At 46.3% G+C, this 16,020-nt stretch overlaps 1 protein-coding gene across 2 annotated transcripts in view; it reads right to left on the bottom strand.

Annotated features, from left to right (window-relative positions):
* Nucleotides 1–15,417, bottom strand: part of DOK6 (docking protein 6) — a 413,373-nt gene extending 397,956 nt beyond the window's left edge. For both annotated transcript variants that reach the window (XM_054019382.1, XM_054019381.1), the window contains exon 1: nt 15,013–15,417. In XM_054019382.1, coding sequence (XP_053875357.1) covers nt 15,013–15,078 — 66 coding nt within the window. In that variant the 5' untranslated portion in view covers nt 15,079–15,417. The remainder of the gene's footprint in view (nt 1–15,012) is intronic.
* Nucleotides 15,418–16,020: the final 603 nt, after the last annotated feature.

The raw sequence follows: 16,020 nt of genomic DNA, 5'->3' as shown, positions 1-16,020 counted from the left end.
CACAGAGCATCTATCTCTTCCTCTTCTGCCACTAAGACTTGTGGGAAGGCGGAGGGGGCAGGGGACATCCTGGGTCCTGTCCCAATGCCCCGTGATGCATTGCTTCACATCCTAGCAATCCCTGTGCTTCCATCCACATTTGGCACCATCTTTCAACGGTTTGTGTACTGCACGCTTTGCCTCTTCGGTCTGCAGGAATGGATCCCACACTGTTGATCGATATGCTGCTCACTCTCATTAACACGTCACAGGTGGCAGTGGAGTTATTCCTTAAACTATAAAGGCAAGAGGAGTTTGACATTGATCTCGCCATGCATAGTAGCTACAACACAAAAAATTGCTTGTGGCATTCACGGAGCTGTTGACCAGAGTGGAACGCCACTTTTGGGCTTGGGAAAAAAAGCACAGAGTGATGGGATCACATCATCATGTACATCTGGGATGACAAGCAGTGGCTGCAGAACTTTTGGATGAGGAAAGCCACATTCATGGGACTGTGTGATGAGCTCACCCCAGCCCTGTGGCATAAGATGACAAGAATGAGAGTTGCCGTGCCGTTGGAGACGCGTGTGGCAATTGCACTGTGGAAGCTGGCTACACCAGACTGCTACCGATCAGTTGCTAACCAGTTTGGAATGGGGAAGTCAACTGTTGGACTTGTGTTGACGGAAGCATGCAGGGCCATTAATTGCATCCTGCTCTAAAAGACCATGACTCTGAACAACGTGCATGACATTCTGGATGGCTTTGCACAAATGGGCTTCCCTGTCTGCGGAGGGGCGATAGATGGCACACATATTCCAATTCTGGCAGTAGACCACCTAGCCACTGAGTATATTAATCAGAAGGGGTATTTCTCTATGGTTCTTCAGGTGCTTGTGGATCACTGGAGTGTTTCACGGACATTAACACAGGTTGGTCTGGAAAGGTGCATGACGCATGCATCTTTTGGAACACTGACCTGTTCAGGAAGCTGCTTCCTGGACCAGAAGATCACCATAGGGGAAATCAAAATGCCCATTGTGATCCTGGGAGACCCCGCCTAACTCTTAATGCCGTGACTTATGAAGCCATACACGGGGCACCTTGACAGTAGCAAGGAGCGATTCAGGAACAGGCTGAGCAAGTGCAGAATCACTGCTGAGTGTGCCTTTGGCCATTTAAAGGCCCGCTGGCACTGCCTATATGGAGGCTAGACCTGGACGATGACAATATTCCTATCATGGTTATAGCTGTGTGCTGTATGCCCCATAATATTTGTAAAGGGAGTGGTGAAAGCTTTACTCAGGGCTGGACCACTGAGGCTCAGTGCCTGGAGGCTGAATTTGAACAGCCAGAGACCAGGGTTATTAAAGGGGTGCAGCGTAGGGCCATAAGGATCAGGGATGCCTTCAGGCCACAATTTGAAGCTGAAAGCCACTAATATTTGATGCCATGCTCGGGAGTGCAATGCTTGTAATGCTAGGAGATTATTGTGATTGGTGCAGACAATGCCCTATGAAGGTTTAAGAAAATTCTTGACGCTTTGCAGGGCTCTGTTTGCTTTCAATTAATAGAATAAAGATTGCTTTCAAACCAAAACAATTATTTTGTTAAAAAATAAACAAACAAATTGGAGGAGAGAGAGAGAGACAAAAAAAACAACCACATCAGCACTGAGGCAGATGGGGGAATGGAGGGTCCCAGGAGGAGAAGGGGTCCTGTGACAGTTAAAGATTTGTGTATGTCCAGGTATCATATCCAACCTTCTCCTTTGGAGCACAGTGCAGCAGGTACTGTACTTCAACAGGGCTCAATTACAGAGAGATGGGTGTTGAGTGCAGTGGGTACTGGGAGTCTGCAGTGCTGGACTGTGATGGGGGAGGAGTGGAATGCAGCAGGTACAGACTGGAGCCAGGAGGTTGATAAGAGTGTGTTGGTGGTGTCTGGGGGGGCATAAGGGAAAGAGTTTTGTGACAGCAGCTGCAGGGGAGGACGGGCGCAGAGCTGCTCAGTGCTAGTAGCGCCTGGAGAGTGTCCGCTTGGCGCTCCATAATGTTGAAGCTCCGTGGCTTCATTCTGGCATACTGTGTTCTCCTTTCGGTCCCTTTTCTTGCTGTCCCACCACTCCTTCAATTCTTGTATTTCAGCCGCAGAGTGCATCATGACGTCATGCGGAAAGACCTCTTTAGTTCTTCGTGGCCACTTTCTAATTCTGCGCAGCTATTCAGCCGGTGATAAACAGGGAGGCTGGGCTCCCAAGATCATCTATGTGAAGCCAAAATACAGAAGCAGTGTTTGCAACACAGAGCACTGATTTAAAACACAGCCACTCTTCAAATACCTGTCACTAACTGGCTGACCCCAGGCAAGCACACATGAGCCACAAGATCCCCCAAATGGTGAGTAACCACAGGGGCAGGGGAAATCAGTGTTCCAGGACCCTATTGTACACTGGGCATGTGGCTCTTGGGGAGAGCCAGCACTATGGGGGAAGGGGACTTCTAATCATTACTGTCCCCACATTTTCCACAGGAGGTGTTCATTATGGAAGATACCTCGCTGCTGAGGGTGAGCAGGGAATCAAGGGAGGGTCTTCTCCGAGACTGTGGCTTCCACCCTGGTCCTTATGTAGCCCGCCTGTGTGCAGCAATGGTCCCCCTGCCCTCCTGTGATGGCAGAGTGGTGTAGGAAATTTACCCTTAATGGGGCAAGAAACAAAGGAGCTCTGCCAAAGAACCTGCGTCAGTGGATTGCCCAGTATCTCCACGAGAGTTTCCTGGAGATCTCTGAGGCAGATTCCAATGAAGTGAGGGAGTCTATCAACAGCCTGTTCTGCCACTCAGACTAGGCATGTGGTGGTAATGCACATCATACGGACACAAGCCTGCTTTCTGCAACCCCTCTGCCCCCAACAACTCACTTCAGCGATTCCCAAAATCAAAGCCACTTACCAGGGGCTCTCTCCTGTTTGCGCTTCACCAAAATCTGACAGCTGTGACTGGCTAGCCTCCTCCACGGTAGAGAAAAACTCCAGGCTGCATGGATCTCTGACCTCAGAGTTGTCCTCTGCCTCTGGATCCCCCTCCCCCTTCACATCCTCATCCAAAATTTCTTCCTCCTGGCTCCGTCCACTCTCGACTGGTACGCGAGCCACCAAAGTATCCACAGTGGCCTTTGCAGTGGAGGTGTGGTCACCACCGAGTATTATGTCCAGCTCTTTTTAGAACCAGGAGCTCTTGGGCGCAGCACCAGAGGGGTGGTTTGCTTCCCGTACCTTGTGGTAGGTGTTCTGCAGCTCCTTGACTTTGACCCTGCACTGCAGTGTGTACCAATCATGGCCCCTTCTGTCATGCATCATGAAATCTGTCCATAGGTATCATAATTCCTATGGCTGGAGCGCAGCTGGAACTACACTGCCTCCTCTTCCCAAATGCTGATGAGGTCCAGCAGTTCGGCATTGCTCCAAGCAGGGGATCACCTGGTGTGTGGAGCAGGCATGGTCAGCTGGAAAGATGCGCTGAGACCACTGCACGCGTCACCGAGCAAACAGGAAGGGAACTTTCAAAATTCCCAAGGAATTTAAGGGACGGGGCTCACAGTTGGTCACCTGAGGTCTAGGCAGTAGAGTTCAAACCGATGACCAGAGAGGTGAGAACAGGCATTGTGGGACACCTCCCAGAGGCCCATCGCAGCACTGTAATTGAACAGGGTATCTATGTAAGAGGACGATTTTGTCCCCTTACTAAAGCTCAGTGGTGTTTTGGTTGGGTAGCTCCCAGTACCAAAACAAAGGGGAAGGATCGATGGGAAATCAGGACCCTGAGACTGACAGTCCCCAGGAACAATGGGGAGAGGCCAATGCTCCAGGTCAGCCTGATTAGCCTACCCACTCTGTCAATCAGGGAGTCAGGAGGCCAGGGGCATCCCGTCCTCCACGTGAGCTGGAATTGCTTGGGTCAGACAGAGTGGGGTCAAGCTAAGGAGAAAGCAGGGGCCCATGCTGAGCTGTGCCAGATCCAGAGGGGCCAGAAAAGCAGCCCAGGAAGCAGGTCAGTGCTGGGGGCACAGTCACAAAAGCAGCACACAGAGCAGACCTGTGCTGGGAGGAGAGCTGCAACAACCAGAGCCAGAGAAGCCACTCAGGGAGCTGGAGGCAGAGCAGCAGCCGTGCTGAGACAGAGTGGTGGAGCCAGAGCTGGAGCAGTCCAGAGCTGGGTGCGGTGAGCAGCTGGGAAGGGCGAGGGAGACCTTGGCATTTCCCTGCGCTGGGCCCGCTGCCCCCCAGCCAAGACGCCTTGCAGGCCAGACTTGGAGGGGGATTGTAACCCTGACAGGTCAGGGGTGACGCTGGGAAGAAGGGTCCTGCCACCTAAAGCCTGAGAGTGTGTGGCCACTGCCAGAGCAAGTGTCCGACCAGCAGCATCCCTGCAGCACAGCCAGGGCTGGAGAAGGAGGCCTGGGACTTGTAAGGGGAGTTCACAGTCTGTTCCTCACATTCCAGAGGCTGCTGTTTGTGATGTCCCCATGCCACAGAGCGGGATTATGTGTTTTCCTTTAACCTTCCCCATTTTTTTCCTTATCTTTTTTAATTGATTGCTGTTTAATAAATTGTATTTGCTTTGAACTGTATGTAATAATCAGTGGGTCAAGGAAGCATCCAGTGAACAGAGAGCACCCCGGAGTGGGGACTCTCTAGCCCCTGCCCTAAGTGACCATGACAAGGTTGAGCGTCAAGCCCCTAGGAATCCTGGGCCCAGCCTTTTTGAGGTTACGAGGACTCTGCCTCACAGGAGAGTGGAAGGGGAGCCCTCGAGGTCAGTCACGCCTCTGGGAGCGAGGACTCAGATCCTTTCACTAGCCCATTTCATCGGGGTAGTGTATAAACCAGGAAAGTTCCCCACAATAGCAGGACCATTCCCCCGCTTACATCTACACACTGGCACCCCAGTGCTGTAGCCCCACTGTACGCCTCTCGTCGGGGTAGTATTTTTACAGCGCTGCAACTGTGCAGTTTCTGTGCAGTAAGTGGCTTGGCAGTGTGTACACCTCATGAGTTACAATGCAGAAAGCTGCTTTATTGCACAGAAACTTGCCAGTGTAGACAAGGCCTAAGTCTGAGAGCATTCCCTCCACATGGGAGAAGATATAGAAGACCCTGGAAGCATCTCCATTTTCCTCATTCCTGCTCTGATCTCTGGACTATGGACTTACACTAAAAAGAGCATTCCAACCAATTGACTGAGGACCTTCCAATCTTTTGGAAGTTACCAGAAACTTTACAAGCCATCAGTCTATAACATCATTGCTTCAAACCTCATACAAGAACTCTGCAATGATTGTATGTAATTGATTTCTTTGACCATTTTAAATCTCTCATTCTTTTCTCTTATAAATAAACCTTTAAATATTAGATAAAGGATTCGCAACAGCATGATTATTGGATAAGATCTGAGTTATATATAGACCTGGGTATGTGGGTCATCTTTTGGGATCAGAAGAACCCTTCATTTGATTAAACTGGTTTTAAATAACCACTCATCATAAAGACAGGTTTCAGAGTAGCAGCCGTGTTAGTCTGTATCCGCAAAAAGAAGAACAGGAGTACTTGTGGCACCTTAGAGATATATGCTCTAATAAATTTGTTAGTCTCTAAGGTGCCACAAGTACTCCTGTTCTTCTTTTTTCACTCATCATAAAGTCTAGTCTAGTGTCTGCCTGATGAAATAAGGGCTGGGATACCTAAGAAGACTGCATTTCTGTGTTCTTGTTAACCAGAGTGGTGGGACAGAAGTTTGCTTTTGTTACTGGCTTGGTATAATTTATGGAAGAATAGCCACTAGTTTGGGGTGGATTGGCCCCATTTTTCAGCAGTTTGTCCAGAATCTGGTATTCTTGACTGTGACCCACTGAGGCACAGTGACATATGCTTATACATTTTAATTAAATTATTGAAAGGGACATCTAATTAACATTATCTGTAAACAGCAAAATAAAGAGAACAGATGTCTGAACTGGGTCACTGTCTTTATTTTAACACAACATTCCTGAAACATTTCAGATTATACCTGTGAGAAATTTTATATGGCAGATAAGCACCAACAGTCAGATTCTAGAAACCTTTACTCATGCAAAAAGGCTTTCCTCAGATGAGTAGCAGGTGTGCACTATTAGCCCATTACATACAAACTTCCCACACAACACTTTAATAAAGTACCCGTTAAATATTGCTGAATCTTCAAAGACCAGAGCAAACACAGCCAAACTATATATTTTATCTGGAAGTACAACTTTGCAACAGATTAAATGTTAACTTAAATCAGACATAGTTACAGCTCTGGATACTAGAGCTGCGTGATATGCTGCAGAGATTGACATGGTGTATTTAAAAAATTACAGTGTAAAGGAAAATACCATAATTTTGTTTCAGAAACATGTTTCAATTCAGAAAGTGGCCAGCAATCTAAATCGATATCAGTAAATTGCCACAAACTGAAGTGTTATTTACCTCAAATATCTAAAATATTTTACAAAGCTTGGTATGTCAGCTTACAAACATGTCAGCTAAATCCTGACATTTGTGGAAAGTGTTTGAATTAATAGTTTGTTTTGTCAAATTCAGAATAATACACAAACTTTACAACGTATGACATCCACAGAAACATTACTCATCTTTAAAAAAAAAAAAGGAAAGCACCTTATTCTGTGCTTCTTAGAATTTTCTAGGTTTCATATATAAAAACTAAAGTGTAACTAATGTGAGCAAAAATTTGTTGTTGCTAGGCAACCAATAGACAACATTGTTAAGGCACAGGTGAGAATCTGTATGAATGAATTAAAACAGAAGAATTATTTCTTGAAAGGTCAGAAGCAACTCACTATTTGAACACGTGATGTGCACAATTACTTATTATCATACAGTTCAATCATAAACAAGCAAGGCATGATCCTGCCACAATTATTCATGAGAAGGACTATTAATAGGAGTACAGGTTGTAGGGTTTTTTTATATAACAAGAAAATTCAGATTGTATGCAGTTTACTAATTTTCCTCTAAGGACCTGGCCCGAAGACCACTGAAGTCAATGGGATTATTTAACCTGAATTCAATGGGCTGTGAATCAGGCCCTTAATGCTCATAATAGGACAAAAACAACAGACCATTAACTAACAGCTCAGTAGGGCTAGGGTTACCATCCGTCTGTATTTCCCCAGACATGACCGGCTTTTGCATCTCTAAATAGCCGTCTGGGAGGAATTGGTAACAAGGTTAAAATATCCGGGGGGGGGGGGTGTTTCTCCCTCGCTTCCCTCCCTCCCTTCCATGCAGAGTGCGGCTGCTGATTGAGCGGCTGGGCCAATTGAGCTGTTCCCATTGGCCTCCAGCAGCCAGAGCCCACCCCTGCTCCCCCCTCCCTCTGTCTGCAGCCCTGTAAAACACACAAACCGACCCACCGGGCAGTGTGTTTTGCAAACACGTGGAGCCAGAATGGTAAGGGGAGTCTGGTGGGGGGGGAGAGAGGGGGGAGTCCGGGGGGGGGGGAAGTGTTGGATGGGTCCCCGGCCCCTCCACCTGCCACCCCCCCTCTGCGCGTCGTCCCCCCCCCCCCCCCGTGAACTCCCCCCAACCTGCTTGTACTGCCAGAGCCAGCAGCAACTGCTGTCTGCTGCCCCTGGGTCCTAGCATCCCCCATCCACTAATGGGAAGACAGGCTGCCCTTACCCTGTCCTTCCACCCTAGCCCTGAGCCTCTCCAACGCCGCAAACCCCTCAGCTCCAGCCCTCATCCCCCTGCACCCTAATCCTCTGCCCCAGCCCTGAGCCTCCTCCTGCATCATGAACCCCACATCCTCAGATCCACTGCCCTCACCCCTGCATCCCCTCCTATCCCCAAACTCCCTCCCCCCTTCCCACACACCCCCTCCTGCCCTCAAACTCCCTCCCAAAGCCTGCACCCCCTCCCACCCCCAAACTCCATCCCAGATCCTGCACCCCTCACCACCTCCTGCACACCCATCCCCTGCCCCAGCCCGGAGCCTGCATCCAGCACCCCTCCTGCACCCTAATCCCCAGCCCAGGACCTGCACCCCAGACGACCTCCCAGAGCCTTAGAAAGGTGTGGGGGGGTTCTGGGCACCATCAAAATTTCTACAACCCTGCCACCCATGCTAGTGGATAAGGGTCAGGGCAGTCAGGGGACAGGTAGGATCCTAGGGGTGGGGGGTTCTCAACAGGGAGTAGTCAGGGGACAAGAAGCAGGGGGGGTTGGGATTCTGAGGGGGGCAGTCAGGGGGTGGGAAGTGGAAAGGAGTGGATGGGGGGTGGGGCGGGTCTAGGGCAGGGCTCCCCCCCCCCCCAGTGTCTTCTTTTTTGATTGTGGAAATATGGTAACTACAAGTAGGGCCATTAACTTAGAGTAAAGGCATACTAATGGCTAAAATCAAATAAAAATGTATTGTCTGATCACTGGCATGGTGAAGGGCTCAATTCCACAAACTCTTATTCCCATGAGTAATCGTTACACAGATGAGGAGTAATCCCTTTGAAACCAATGGTATTACACATGAGAGAAAATGTTGTAGTTCCCATAACCTGCAGTAACATGGAGGCAATGTGCATAATCTTCAGGAGAGAAACTGCCACTTAAGGCCAAGCACAAAGTATTTAACGTGAATGTAAATAGTGTGTTTAAACAAACACTTGGAAACACTGAGTTTTTTTATTTACAGTGGATTCTAAGCTTCTCTGTAGGTTTTTGCTCAATTTTGTCCAGTCAATAAATCACAGATTTGGAGTTCAAAACTGTGGCTGTGCATAATGAGCTGATTGGAAATCCCATGCATCTACCATTTAATTCTGCAAATTCACTCACACAACTCTAGTGTACCAAAAAAAAAAAGGGGGGGGGGTTAGGTTCAAGCATAAATAACTCATTAAGAGAGTGACTCATTTGCACTTAATTTCTTCATAACAAAAAAGTATAATTATTGGTGATCAGAGAGTATACTGTCAGGATTGTACAGTACATGTTACTAGATGCTTTAATAGATTATAGTCAAAACCTTTTAATGCCACATCTCAGACTGTCTTGAAGTGGTGTGACAATAATAGAAGTTTCCTCACACAGAATTAGACTTATGAATGCCGAGAGTCTGAAGATTCGTTAATATTAAAGCACATTATAAACAGAAATTATATTAAAAGCGCTCATCTTAATTGTTTTCATGCACTGAAATAAGTCAGAGTTTATTTCACAAATGATGATGACGACATCGTAGGCACCATTGTGAATTCCTTCAAAGACCTTGAGCTAATGTAACAGAAAATATAGAGTAAACTACGGAAAGAAAATATTCTAGTCCGCCCATTCCACCTACTACCAAGTTGCTTCTTTTGTTCATCATAAGTTACCACAATCTAACCAGGTGAAAGACCATCCATTATGCCCATTACATCCATCATAACCCCTCCAGTTAAACAGAGCTTTTGTTCTCAATCAATATAAGCTAAAGCATTGCACATTTTCTTGACTTATTCTTAGTGAGATTGTAATTTAAATATTAACATTTTGCAAGGTATTTACTGCAAAGTTTCAAGAGGAAACCCAGACTGCAGCTTAGTTCATGTTCACAATAATGCTAACTCTGTCTTCAATCAATCAGCAGGAAAAGCATAGTACTCATCTTCAGAAAAGCTACCTGTAATGATTTACTAGCATGGTTAAAAATAGTTTGCTATGTGATAAAACTTTTCATTAAAGGGCTAACAGCAACCTGTTATTTATTACTCAATCAAGGCTGACTGGCAGGTACAATTTTCTCTTTGGATAACAGCATTAGAGTACAAAATGAACCACTCAGCAAATAATTCTGCTCACCATGTGGAAACACAAACAGGATATATTCACAAACTCAATGAAAATTTCTATTACACAGAATTATTTTATATTATGGTCAAAATGCACAATAAATAAAATAAAAGTTGTGACCAAAGCGGTTGAAATGGATCAAAACAAGACTGTAGAAGTGATACAATACTCCTTTTAATTAGACTATTTAACGTGACATTAAATTGTTTTCCTTCTTAGAAACAGCACTTCAACAATGCATGAAATCTTTGCAGCTCAGGATATTAGAAGACAATAAAAGGATTCCGGTCTCTTACAAGGAAGTTGCAGCCTCTTAGAACAACTAGCATGGTGTAAAATTGTGTCATATGAATTTTAATGCAACACAAATATGAAAGATTCAAAAAGAACAAAGGCAGCATAGTCCTATTCCACACTACACAAATGACCTATTATAATCTGAACAGCACACTACATTACAATTAAAGTTATTTCAAAAGAGGGTCACACGGGTCAAATGTAACGGCTGCAGAATGAGGTATTTCCTTTATGTAATATTAGAGAAATGCAAAATACCAAACACTGTGGTAATGTTAGAGAGTTGAAAAGACACTCATATTTAGGCCATTGGGAATCCAGCTCTCTAAAAAAATACTTGTAATTAAAGTATTATCCTTACTGACTACAGATTCCAAATTTGTGGGAGTTCAGATATTTATAAAAGATTGCAATTGATGTGCATATGTTTAGGATATTTTCATGCACAGACCGTATTTCAAGTTGCTGGACATCCTAAAATACTTTGTGTACCTTTTTAAAAATTTTAAATCAATGAAAGTAACTAGAGTCTTCTTGGTGGGTTAAACGAGTTGGGTAAATTTCTTCCACATCCTGCTATTTCTGCTGCAGCTTCAATTATATTCCCAATGGTGGCAGTTGACAGATTTTGACAAAAACAGAATTGCAAGTAAGGTTTCTCTCTATGATATTATGGTCTCCGATTCTGGATCAAAAGGAGCTATTTTTACCAGCTGCATAAAGAAATAGTGTATACAATGGGGTCAATCTGAAAATTGCCGGATGGCAAAAAAGTACACACAAACCCATTAAGACATAAGCCTAGTGTTAGACTGGTGCTTGGTTGTGGGGAGGAAGACAACAAAATAAAGATGATCAGTACATCACGTAGGTCCACAGTGAGACAAGTCATTATTCATTCTGGTAAGATGTTTTGTCATTTATTTCCATCGGGACTTGGGCCGTTTCTTTGATTTGAAATAAGCATTTTGGTATGAAATCGTTAACCCCTGGCTACAGTGTTGATTGTAAGGAATAATAATTCTCCTACTTTCTCTGAAAAAAAGTAGAATAAACTTGTAAAACAATCAGAACTTAAAAGTGCATGCTGCTATTGAGAACGTTAAATGAAGGGAGAATTTCCTATACCAAAATCTAAATTCAAATATATTCCTATGTAGGGAGGGATTAGCCAAATGTACTACATGGCATTAAGAATTAAACCAAAATATAACTTTAATAAAACAGTGATACATATACCATATTTTATAATAAAGCATTCATAAAGAGACATTTTTCTTCTAAGAATTGTGAAATTCATGAGGCGGGATAAGTTCGCTTTAGTTTCCAGAAACTACATACTCTACCAAAATTTTACTCCAAACCTAAGATTTGTTTCTCAAATATGAATTACACTTTCTCTGTTTGTACTGTAGCACTATTTCACCCACCTGAACATCTGATTGTCACTCCACAGGTTGTGTTAGATCACAATATCTTTAGTTTGGTTCCCAGCCAGGGCTCACTCAGTCATAAAACAAGACTGAATATAGCAAAAGCACTGGAAGAACTTCTGTAATGGATTGGCTACCTGCCTAGAGGATAGAAGCCGCTTTATAGTCCAGGTTTGGCATTAAAAGTGGCATTAGCCATCTGGGCTCTCCCAGTTCTGATCTACTTTTACAGTCCACTGAAAAACATTCTTAAAATTTAGATCATTATAATAGAAAATTAATGTATTTAAAGTTTAGACGAATAGGATATTTCTTACATTATTTAAATGAGATAAAATGCTCTTTACATATTTCAGAATTATCTAGGCAACAAGTTCCAACATACAGACCCTCTATTTCATTATTTATTTTCTTGGATGATGAGAAAACTCATGCTATTACATCCGTTAAAGAGGATTTATTCACCTACAGGAAGACAGGCTTTAGTTCACTTTATTAAGGCTTAACTGTAAAATACTACAGTCAGACTCTCTCATTCATTTGGAAATATACTTTTATATAAGGAAAGAAACCTGAATCTTTAATGTTTCACTTTGTGAATAAAATTTGCATTCATTTAGAAAATTCAGGAATCTGATTAGCTATAGACAGATATACACACAGTCATACATTTCAACCACAGCTTCTCATGAATTTTGATGCTATTTTTACACAATAATATGCATTTGTACATTATATGTGATTACTTAGTTTACTCACATCTGCATCCCTACTTTCCACATATAAGCTTATACTACCATGTACTTGAGGTTGTGCAATCTGAACTCGCCCTACATCTTTTCAACAGGAGACAATTTTCCAGAGAGACTAGCTGGTCTATTCTACCTTCTGCAGCACAACAGGAAAGCTACCATGAATAATGTCTAGTTCTGAAGAGCACACTATTGTTATCAGCCACAAATCAGATTTACATCTCTAAAAGGAGAACTTCAACCATATAAGTTATGCCATGATGAAATTACTGTCTTCATATATGTCACATGTGGACGTTTACATTAACCTTGTGTGATGCCTGCTAATATGCAGCCATTGTATGTTTACTGCATATACTCTTTGTTTAATTTGTACATATTTAGAGGTACGGCCAATTATTTTCCTAAGGTAAGTCAACAGGACAATTCTGCCTCCGCTTAAGAGCCCTAACGTGCTGTGATACTACCCGGATTCAATCTTTCCATTGCTTTGGATCGTGCCCCCGTAATACCACTACCGACTCAGAAGCTAAGGGTTAACAGACGCCACTAAGGTTCAGAGATAGCTTTCTGACACAAACTAACGCTCGACCCTGGAAATCATGATTGGGGGGGGGGGAGGCGTCATTGCTCGTTGGATTTAAAATAATTTCCCATCTGAAGGCTGCAGGAGTCAGCTATACGTGGGATTCCAACCAAACTCTGCTGTGTCCTTTGGGAACTAACATCCCTGTCAAGACAGCAAAGTGTTCCAAAAGGTCAATTTATGATTATTTCCATTGTCCTGTACACCGCGTCTGCAAGCTAAGAATCGCATCCGAGGGGACGAGAGAGAAATATTAGCTCTGCGATAAGCTCCCAGCTACTTGTAGAATTGCAGATTTCATACGGCCTCTCCCTTATCTGGCTTTGGGGTGAGGGAGATGATGATAGAGAAACGCGGCTCATTCTTTCGAGAAAAAGCCCTTGACATGAGAACTGGAGACTGCACCTTCCTCCCTGCCCTCTGCTGGGACTGCCTGCCTAATACAGACCCGGCTCCGCAGCTGCCCCAGGTGACACATCGCCTGCTTGGTTTAAATTCCTTTTGCCTTCCTGGCTAAACAGCCCATTACGCGGGAAGCTCTACTATAATGTCTCTTCTAAGCACCTAGTGGGATTCTGCTCTGAGTCACTCAGGTGTGAATTCGAACTCACGTCACTGAAGTTAATGGAGAAGTTAATTCTTCATTGCACCCAGGTAGCAGAGACCAGAATTTGTTGCCCCTTCTCAGCACGTTGTCTGCACCTTGTTCTCAGGAGGAGCCTTCCTCAGCAGCAAACAAGCGCCGGTGCTACCAATTGAACCCCTTCCCCTTTACTCCAAACACCTGCCAGTCTACAAAGACGTGTGGGAATTGAAGGAACTCCTGGGTTGGGGACTAATCACACTGTTTCCCGTAAACTGGCAATTTCTTCTCCCTGAACAACTTCCTAATAAATTCATAAAAGCTCTTCTGGTTCATGCATTCAAACAAAAGCAAACTAATCATGATTTCGGCTGGGGTTCATTAGGGCCTTTCAATTCGCATTGCCCTAGCACCCGCAAAACAGAGAGAGAGAGAGAGAGAGAAAGCGAAGTTCTGAAGCGTTTAGAAATGTCCGAAGTTTGGAAAGTTCTGTCCGTACTATTGATGTTTCTGTCTGTCTAGGTCGCTGTATCGCTGCCCTTCAGAGCAAGCTTTTATGGGCAAGCAGAGTAAGCATTACCTGTCTAGTGTACACTCTTCAAAGTGACTCTCACTACCCCTTGGGTTACACTGTTTCGGCCACTTTTTCCTATCCACTGGCATACATGTTTGCACACACTGGCGGCCATCAACCAGTGTGTCTGTCAATCTTTCAATTCCCCTTCAGTCCACGCTGTCTGCCCATTGAGATGTTACTCTCCTCTCCCCCAATTTTCCGACACTCCTCCCAGCCCCCCAGACCAGCTACTTTGCGCCTCTCCTCCAGCCCCGCGCCATAATTCTTCCTGCACCAATCTTCGCTGTTTCCTCAATTCGTTTACTAGGCTGCTGTGGAGCCGTTCAAAAATCTCGGGTTTTTCCATCATTTCCTTCGGTTGGACCCATCCCACCTCCAAAGGAGAAAGGGGATCTCTGCCCAAAGTTTGCAGAGACTGCCCCACTTTCCCCTCCCCCACTCTGGTTCAAGTGGAAGCTTTAAACGGGGAATGGATGGGGGAAGAAACGCTCAAAGGGAAATTTCCTCACCAGCTTGAGACACCGCTACAGAGAAAAAGAGGCTCCCATCAAATTACAAAACCCAATCACCTCGATTGACTTGTTTGGCTAATAATTAAGGAAAATAGGAGAAACGGTGCCTTCACTGGGGCAGTATACCTCACACTGGCTGTAAGGTATACTGCCAACGCAACGCCCTCCTCCAACCTAAGTAAAGGGAAAGCAAAGTCCAGGCAGCAGCAGGTCCCTGCTCCCCCCACCGTCCCCAGCACCGCCACTCTCTCTGCGGAGCTGGGAGCAAGCCCTGCTCACCCACCCACCAGCATGCTGCCTGGCCAGCCAGTGCAAGGAGGTGTGGGTGGGTGCCCACTCCTCCCTGCCGACCCCCCGAAAGTGCCAGGGACAGGCGCGCGAGAAAGACCGGAGGGGAGAAAGGGGAAAGAAAGCAACCGGCTCACCCCCAGCTTCCTGCTGCGGATTTTCACGTAGCCCTGCTTGACGATATCGTTAAAGTTGGAGGCCATGGCCAACGGTGCCTGCTTCCTCCGCTCGCAGTCCGGGGGCCTCGTCCTCCTCCTCCTCCTCCGGCTCTTCCGGGGTGCCTCTGGCCGCCGGCTCCCGGGGAGCCTCTGGCATCCAGGCAGCAGCAGCAGCCGGGCTGCTCCCCGCTCCCGCCTGGCTCGCGCTGCCCGGCTGCAGCCCGCTCCTCCCGCAGGGCGCTGCGCTCAGCCCCGGAGCCCCTGGAGCGGCGGCGGCGAGGGGGGAGAGCGAGCGGCTCTGCTCCAGCAGCGGGGAGATGGAGAGAAAGGGGGAAGCGGCGGCCGCTGCTACTGCCTGGAGCTGAGACCCGCTCCTCGCTCTTCCGCCAGCTGTTTGCTTCCCCCTCCCCTGCTGCTGTCGCCGCCACCGGCACAGAAGCCGCCCTCCTGCATCACTCGGCGGTAGCGCCACAGCTGTCCGGACCGCACCATCCGCCTGCGCTGCGAGGGGGAGGGTGGGCACCGGCTCCGGGCCGCCTCCTCACACCTCAGCAGCCAGGGGAGGAGGGGAAGGCACCATCTGCCGGTCCCACCTCCAGGCTCTCTTCCCCGCACCTCAGCCAGGCACGCTCCACCTCCGCTGCTGCCCACGCTCCCGGGAAAAGATGCTCGGGGAGTTTATGCCCTCGGCTCAGCCAGCCCTTTTTGTGACCCAGGGGAATAGCACGGATTTCCTGGCTCGGGTAGCGGAGGGAAGAGGAGGGCAAGGGTCTAATTTTGCCTCTTAAAAACGTAGTAAGGGAAATAATCCTTGGCCTTCCCTCGGGCTCGTCCAGTTGGGCTGTGACTGTTGAAGGCAGAGATCATCCCTCCTATGTTTGTACTGTGCCTAGCACAATAAGTGCAACTGTCATTTCAATAAATAACTATAATGGTCCATTCTGAGACTGTGGCAGCTGCTTAAGGATTTTTACACTTGACCAGGGC

Source organism: Malaclemys terrapin, chromosome 2 (genome assembly GCF_027887155.1).
Source record: "Malaclemys terrapin pileata isolate rMalTer1 chromosome 2, rMalTer1.hap1, whole genome shotgun sequence".
Taxonomy (NCBI): domain Eukaryota; kingdom Metazoa; phylum Chordata; order Testudines; family Emydidae; genus Malaclemys; species Malaclemys terrapin.
Note: the sequence above shows the minus strand (reverse complement) of the source record. Positions and strands in the feature narration are given on the sequence as shown.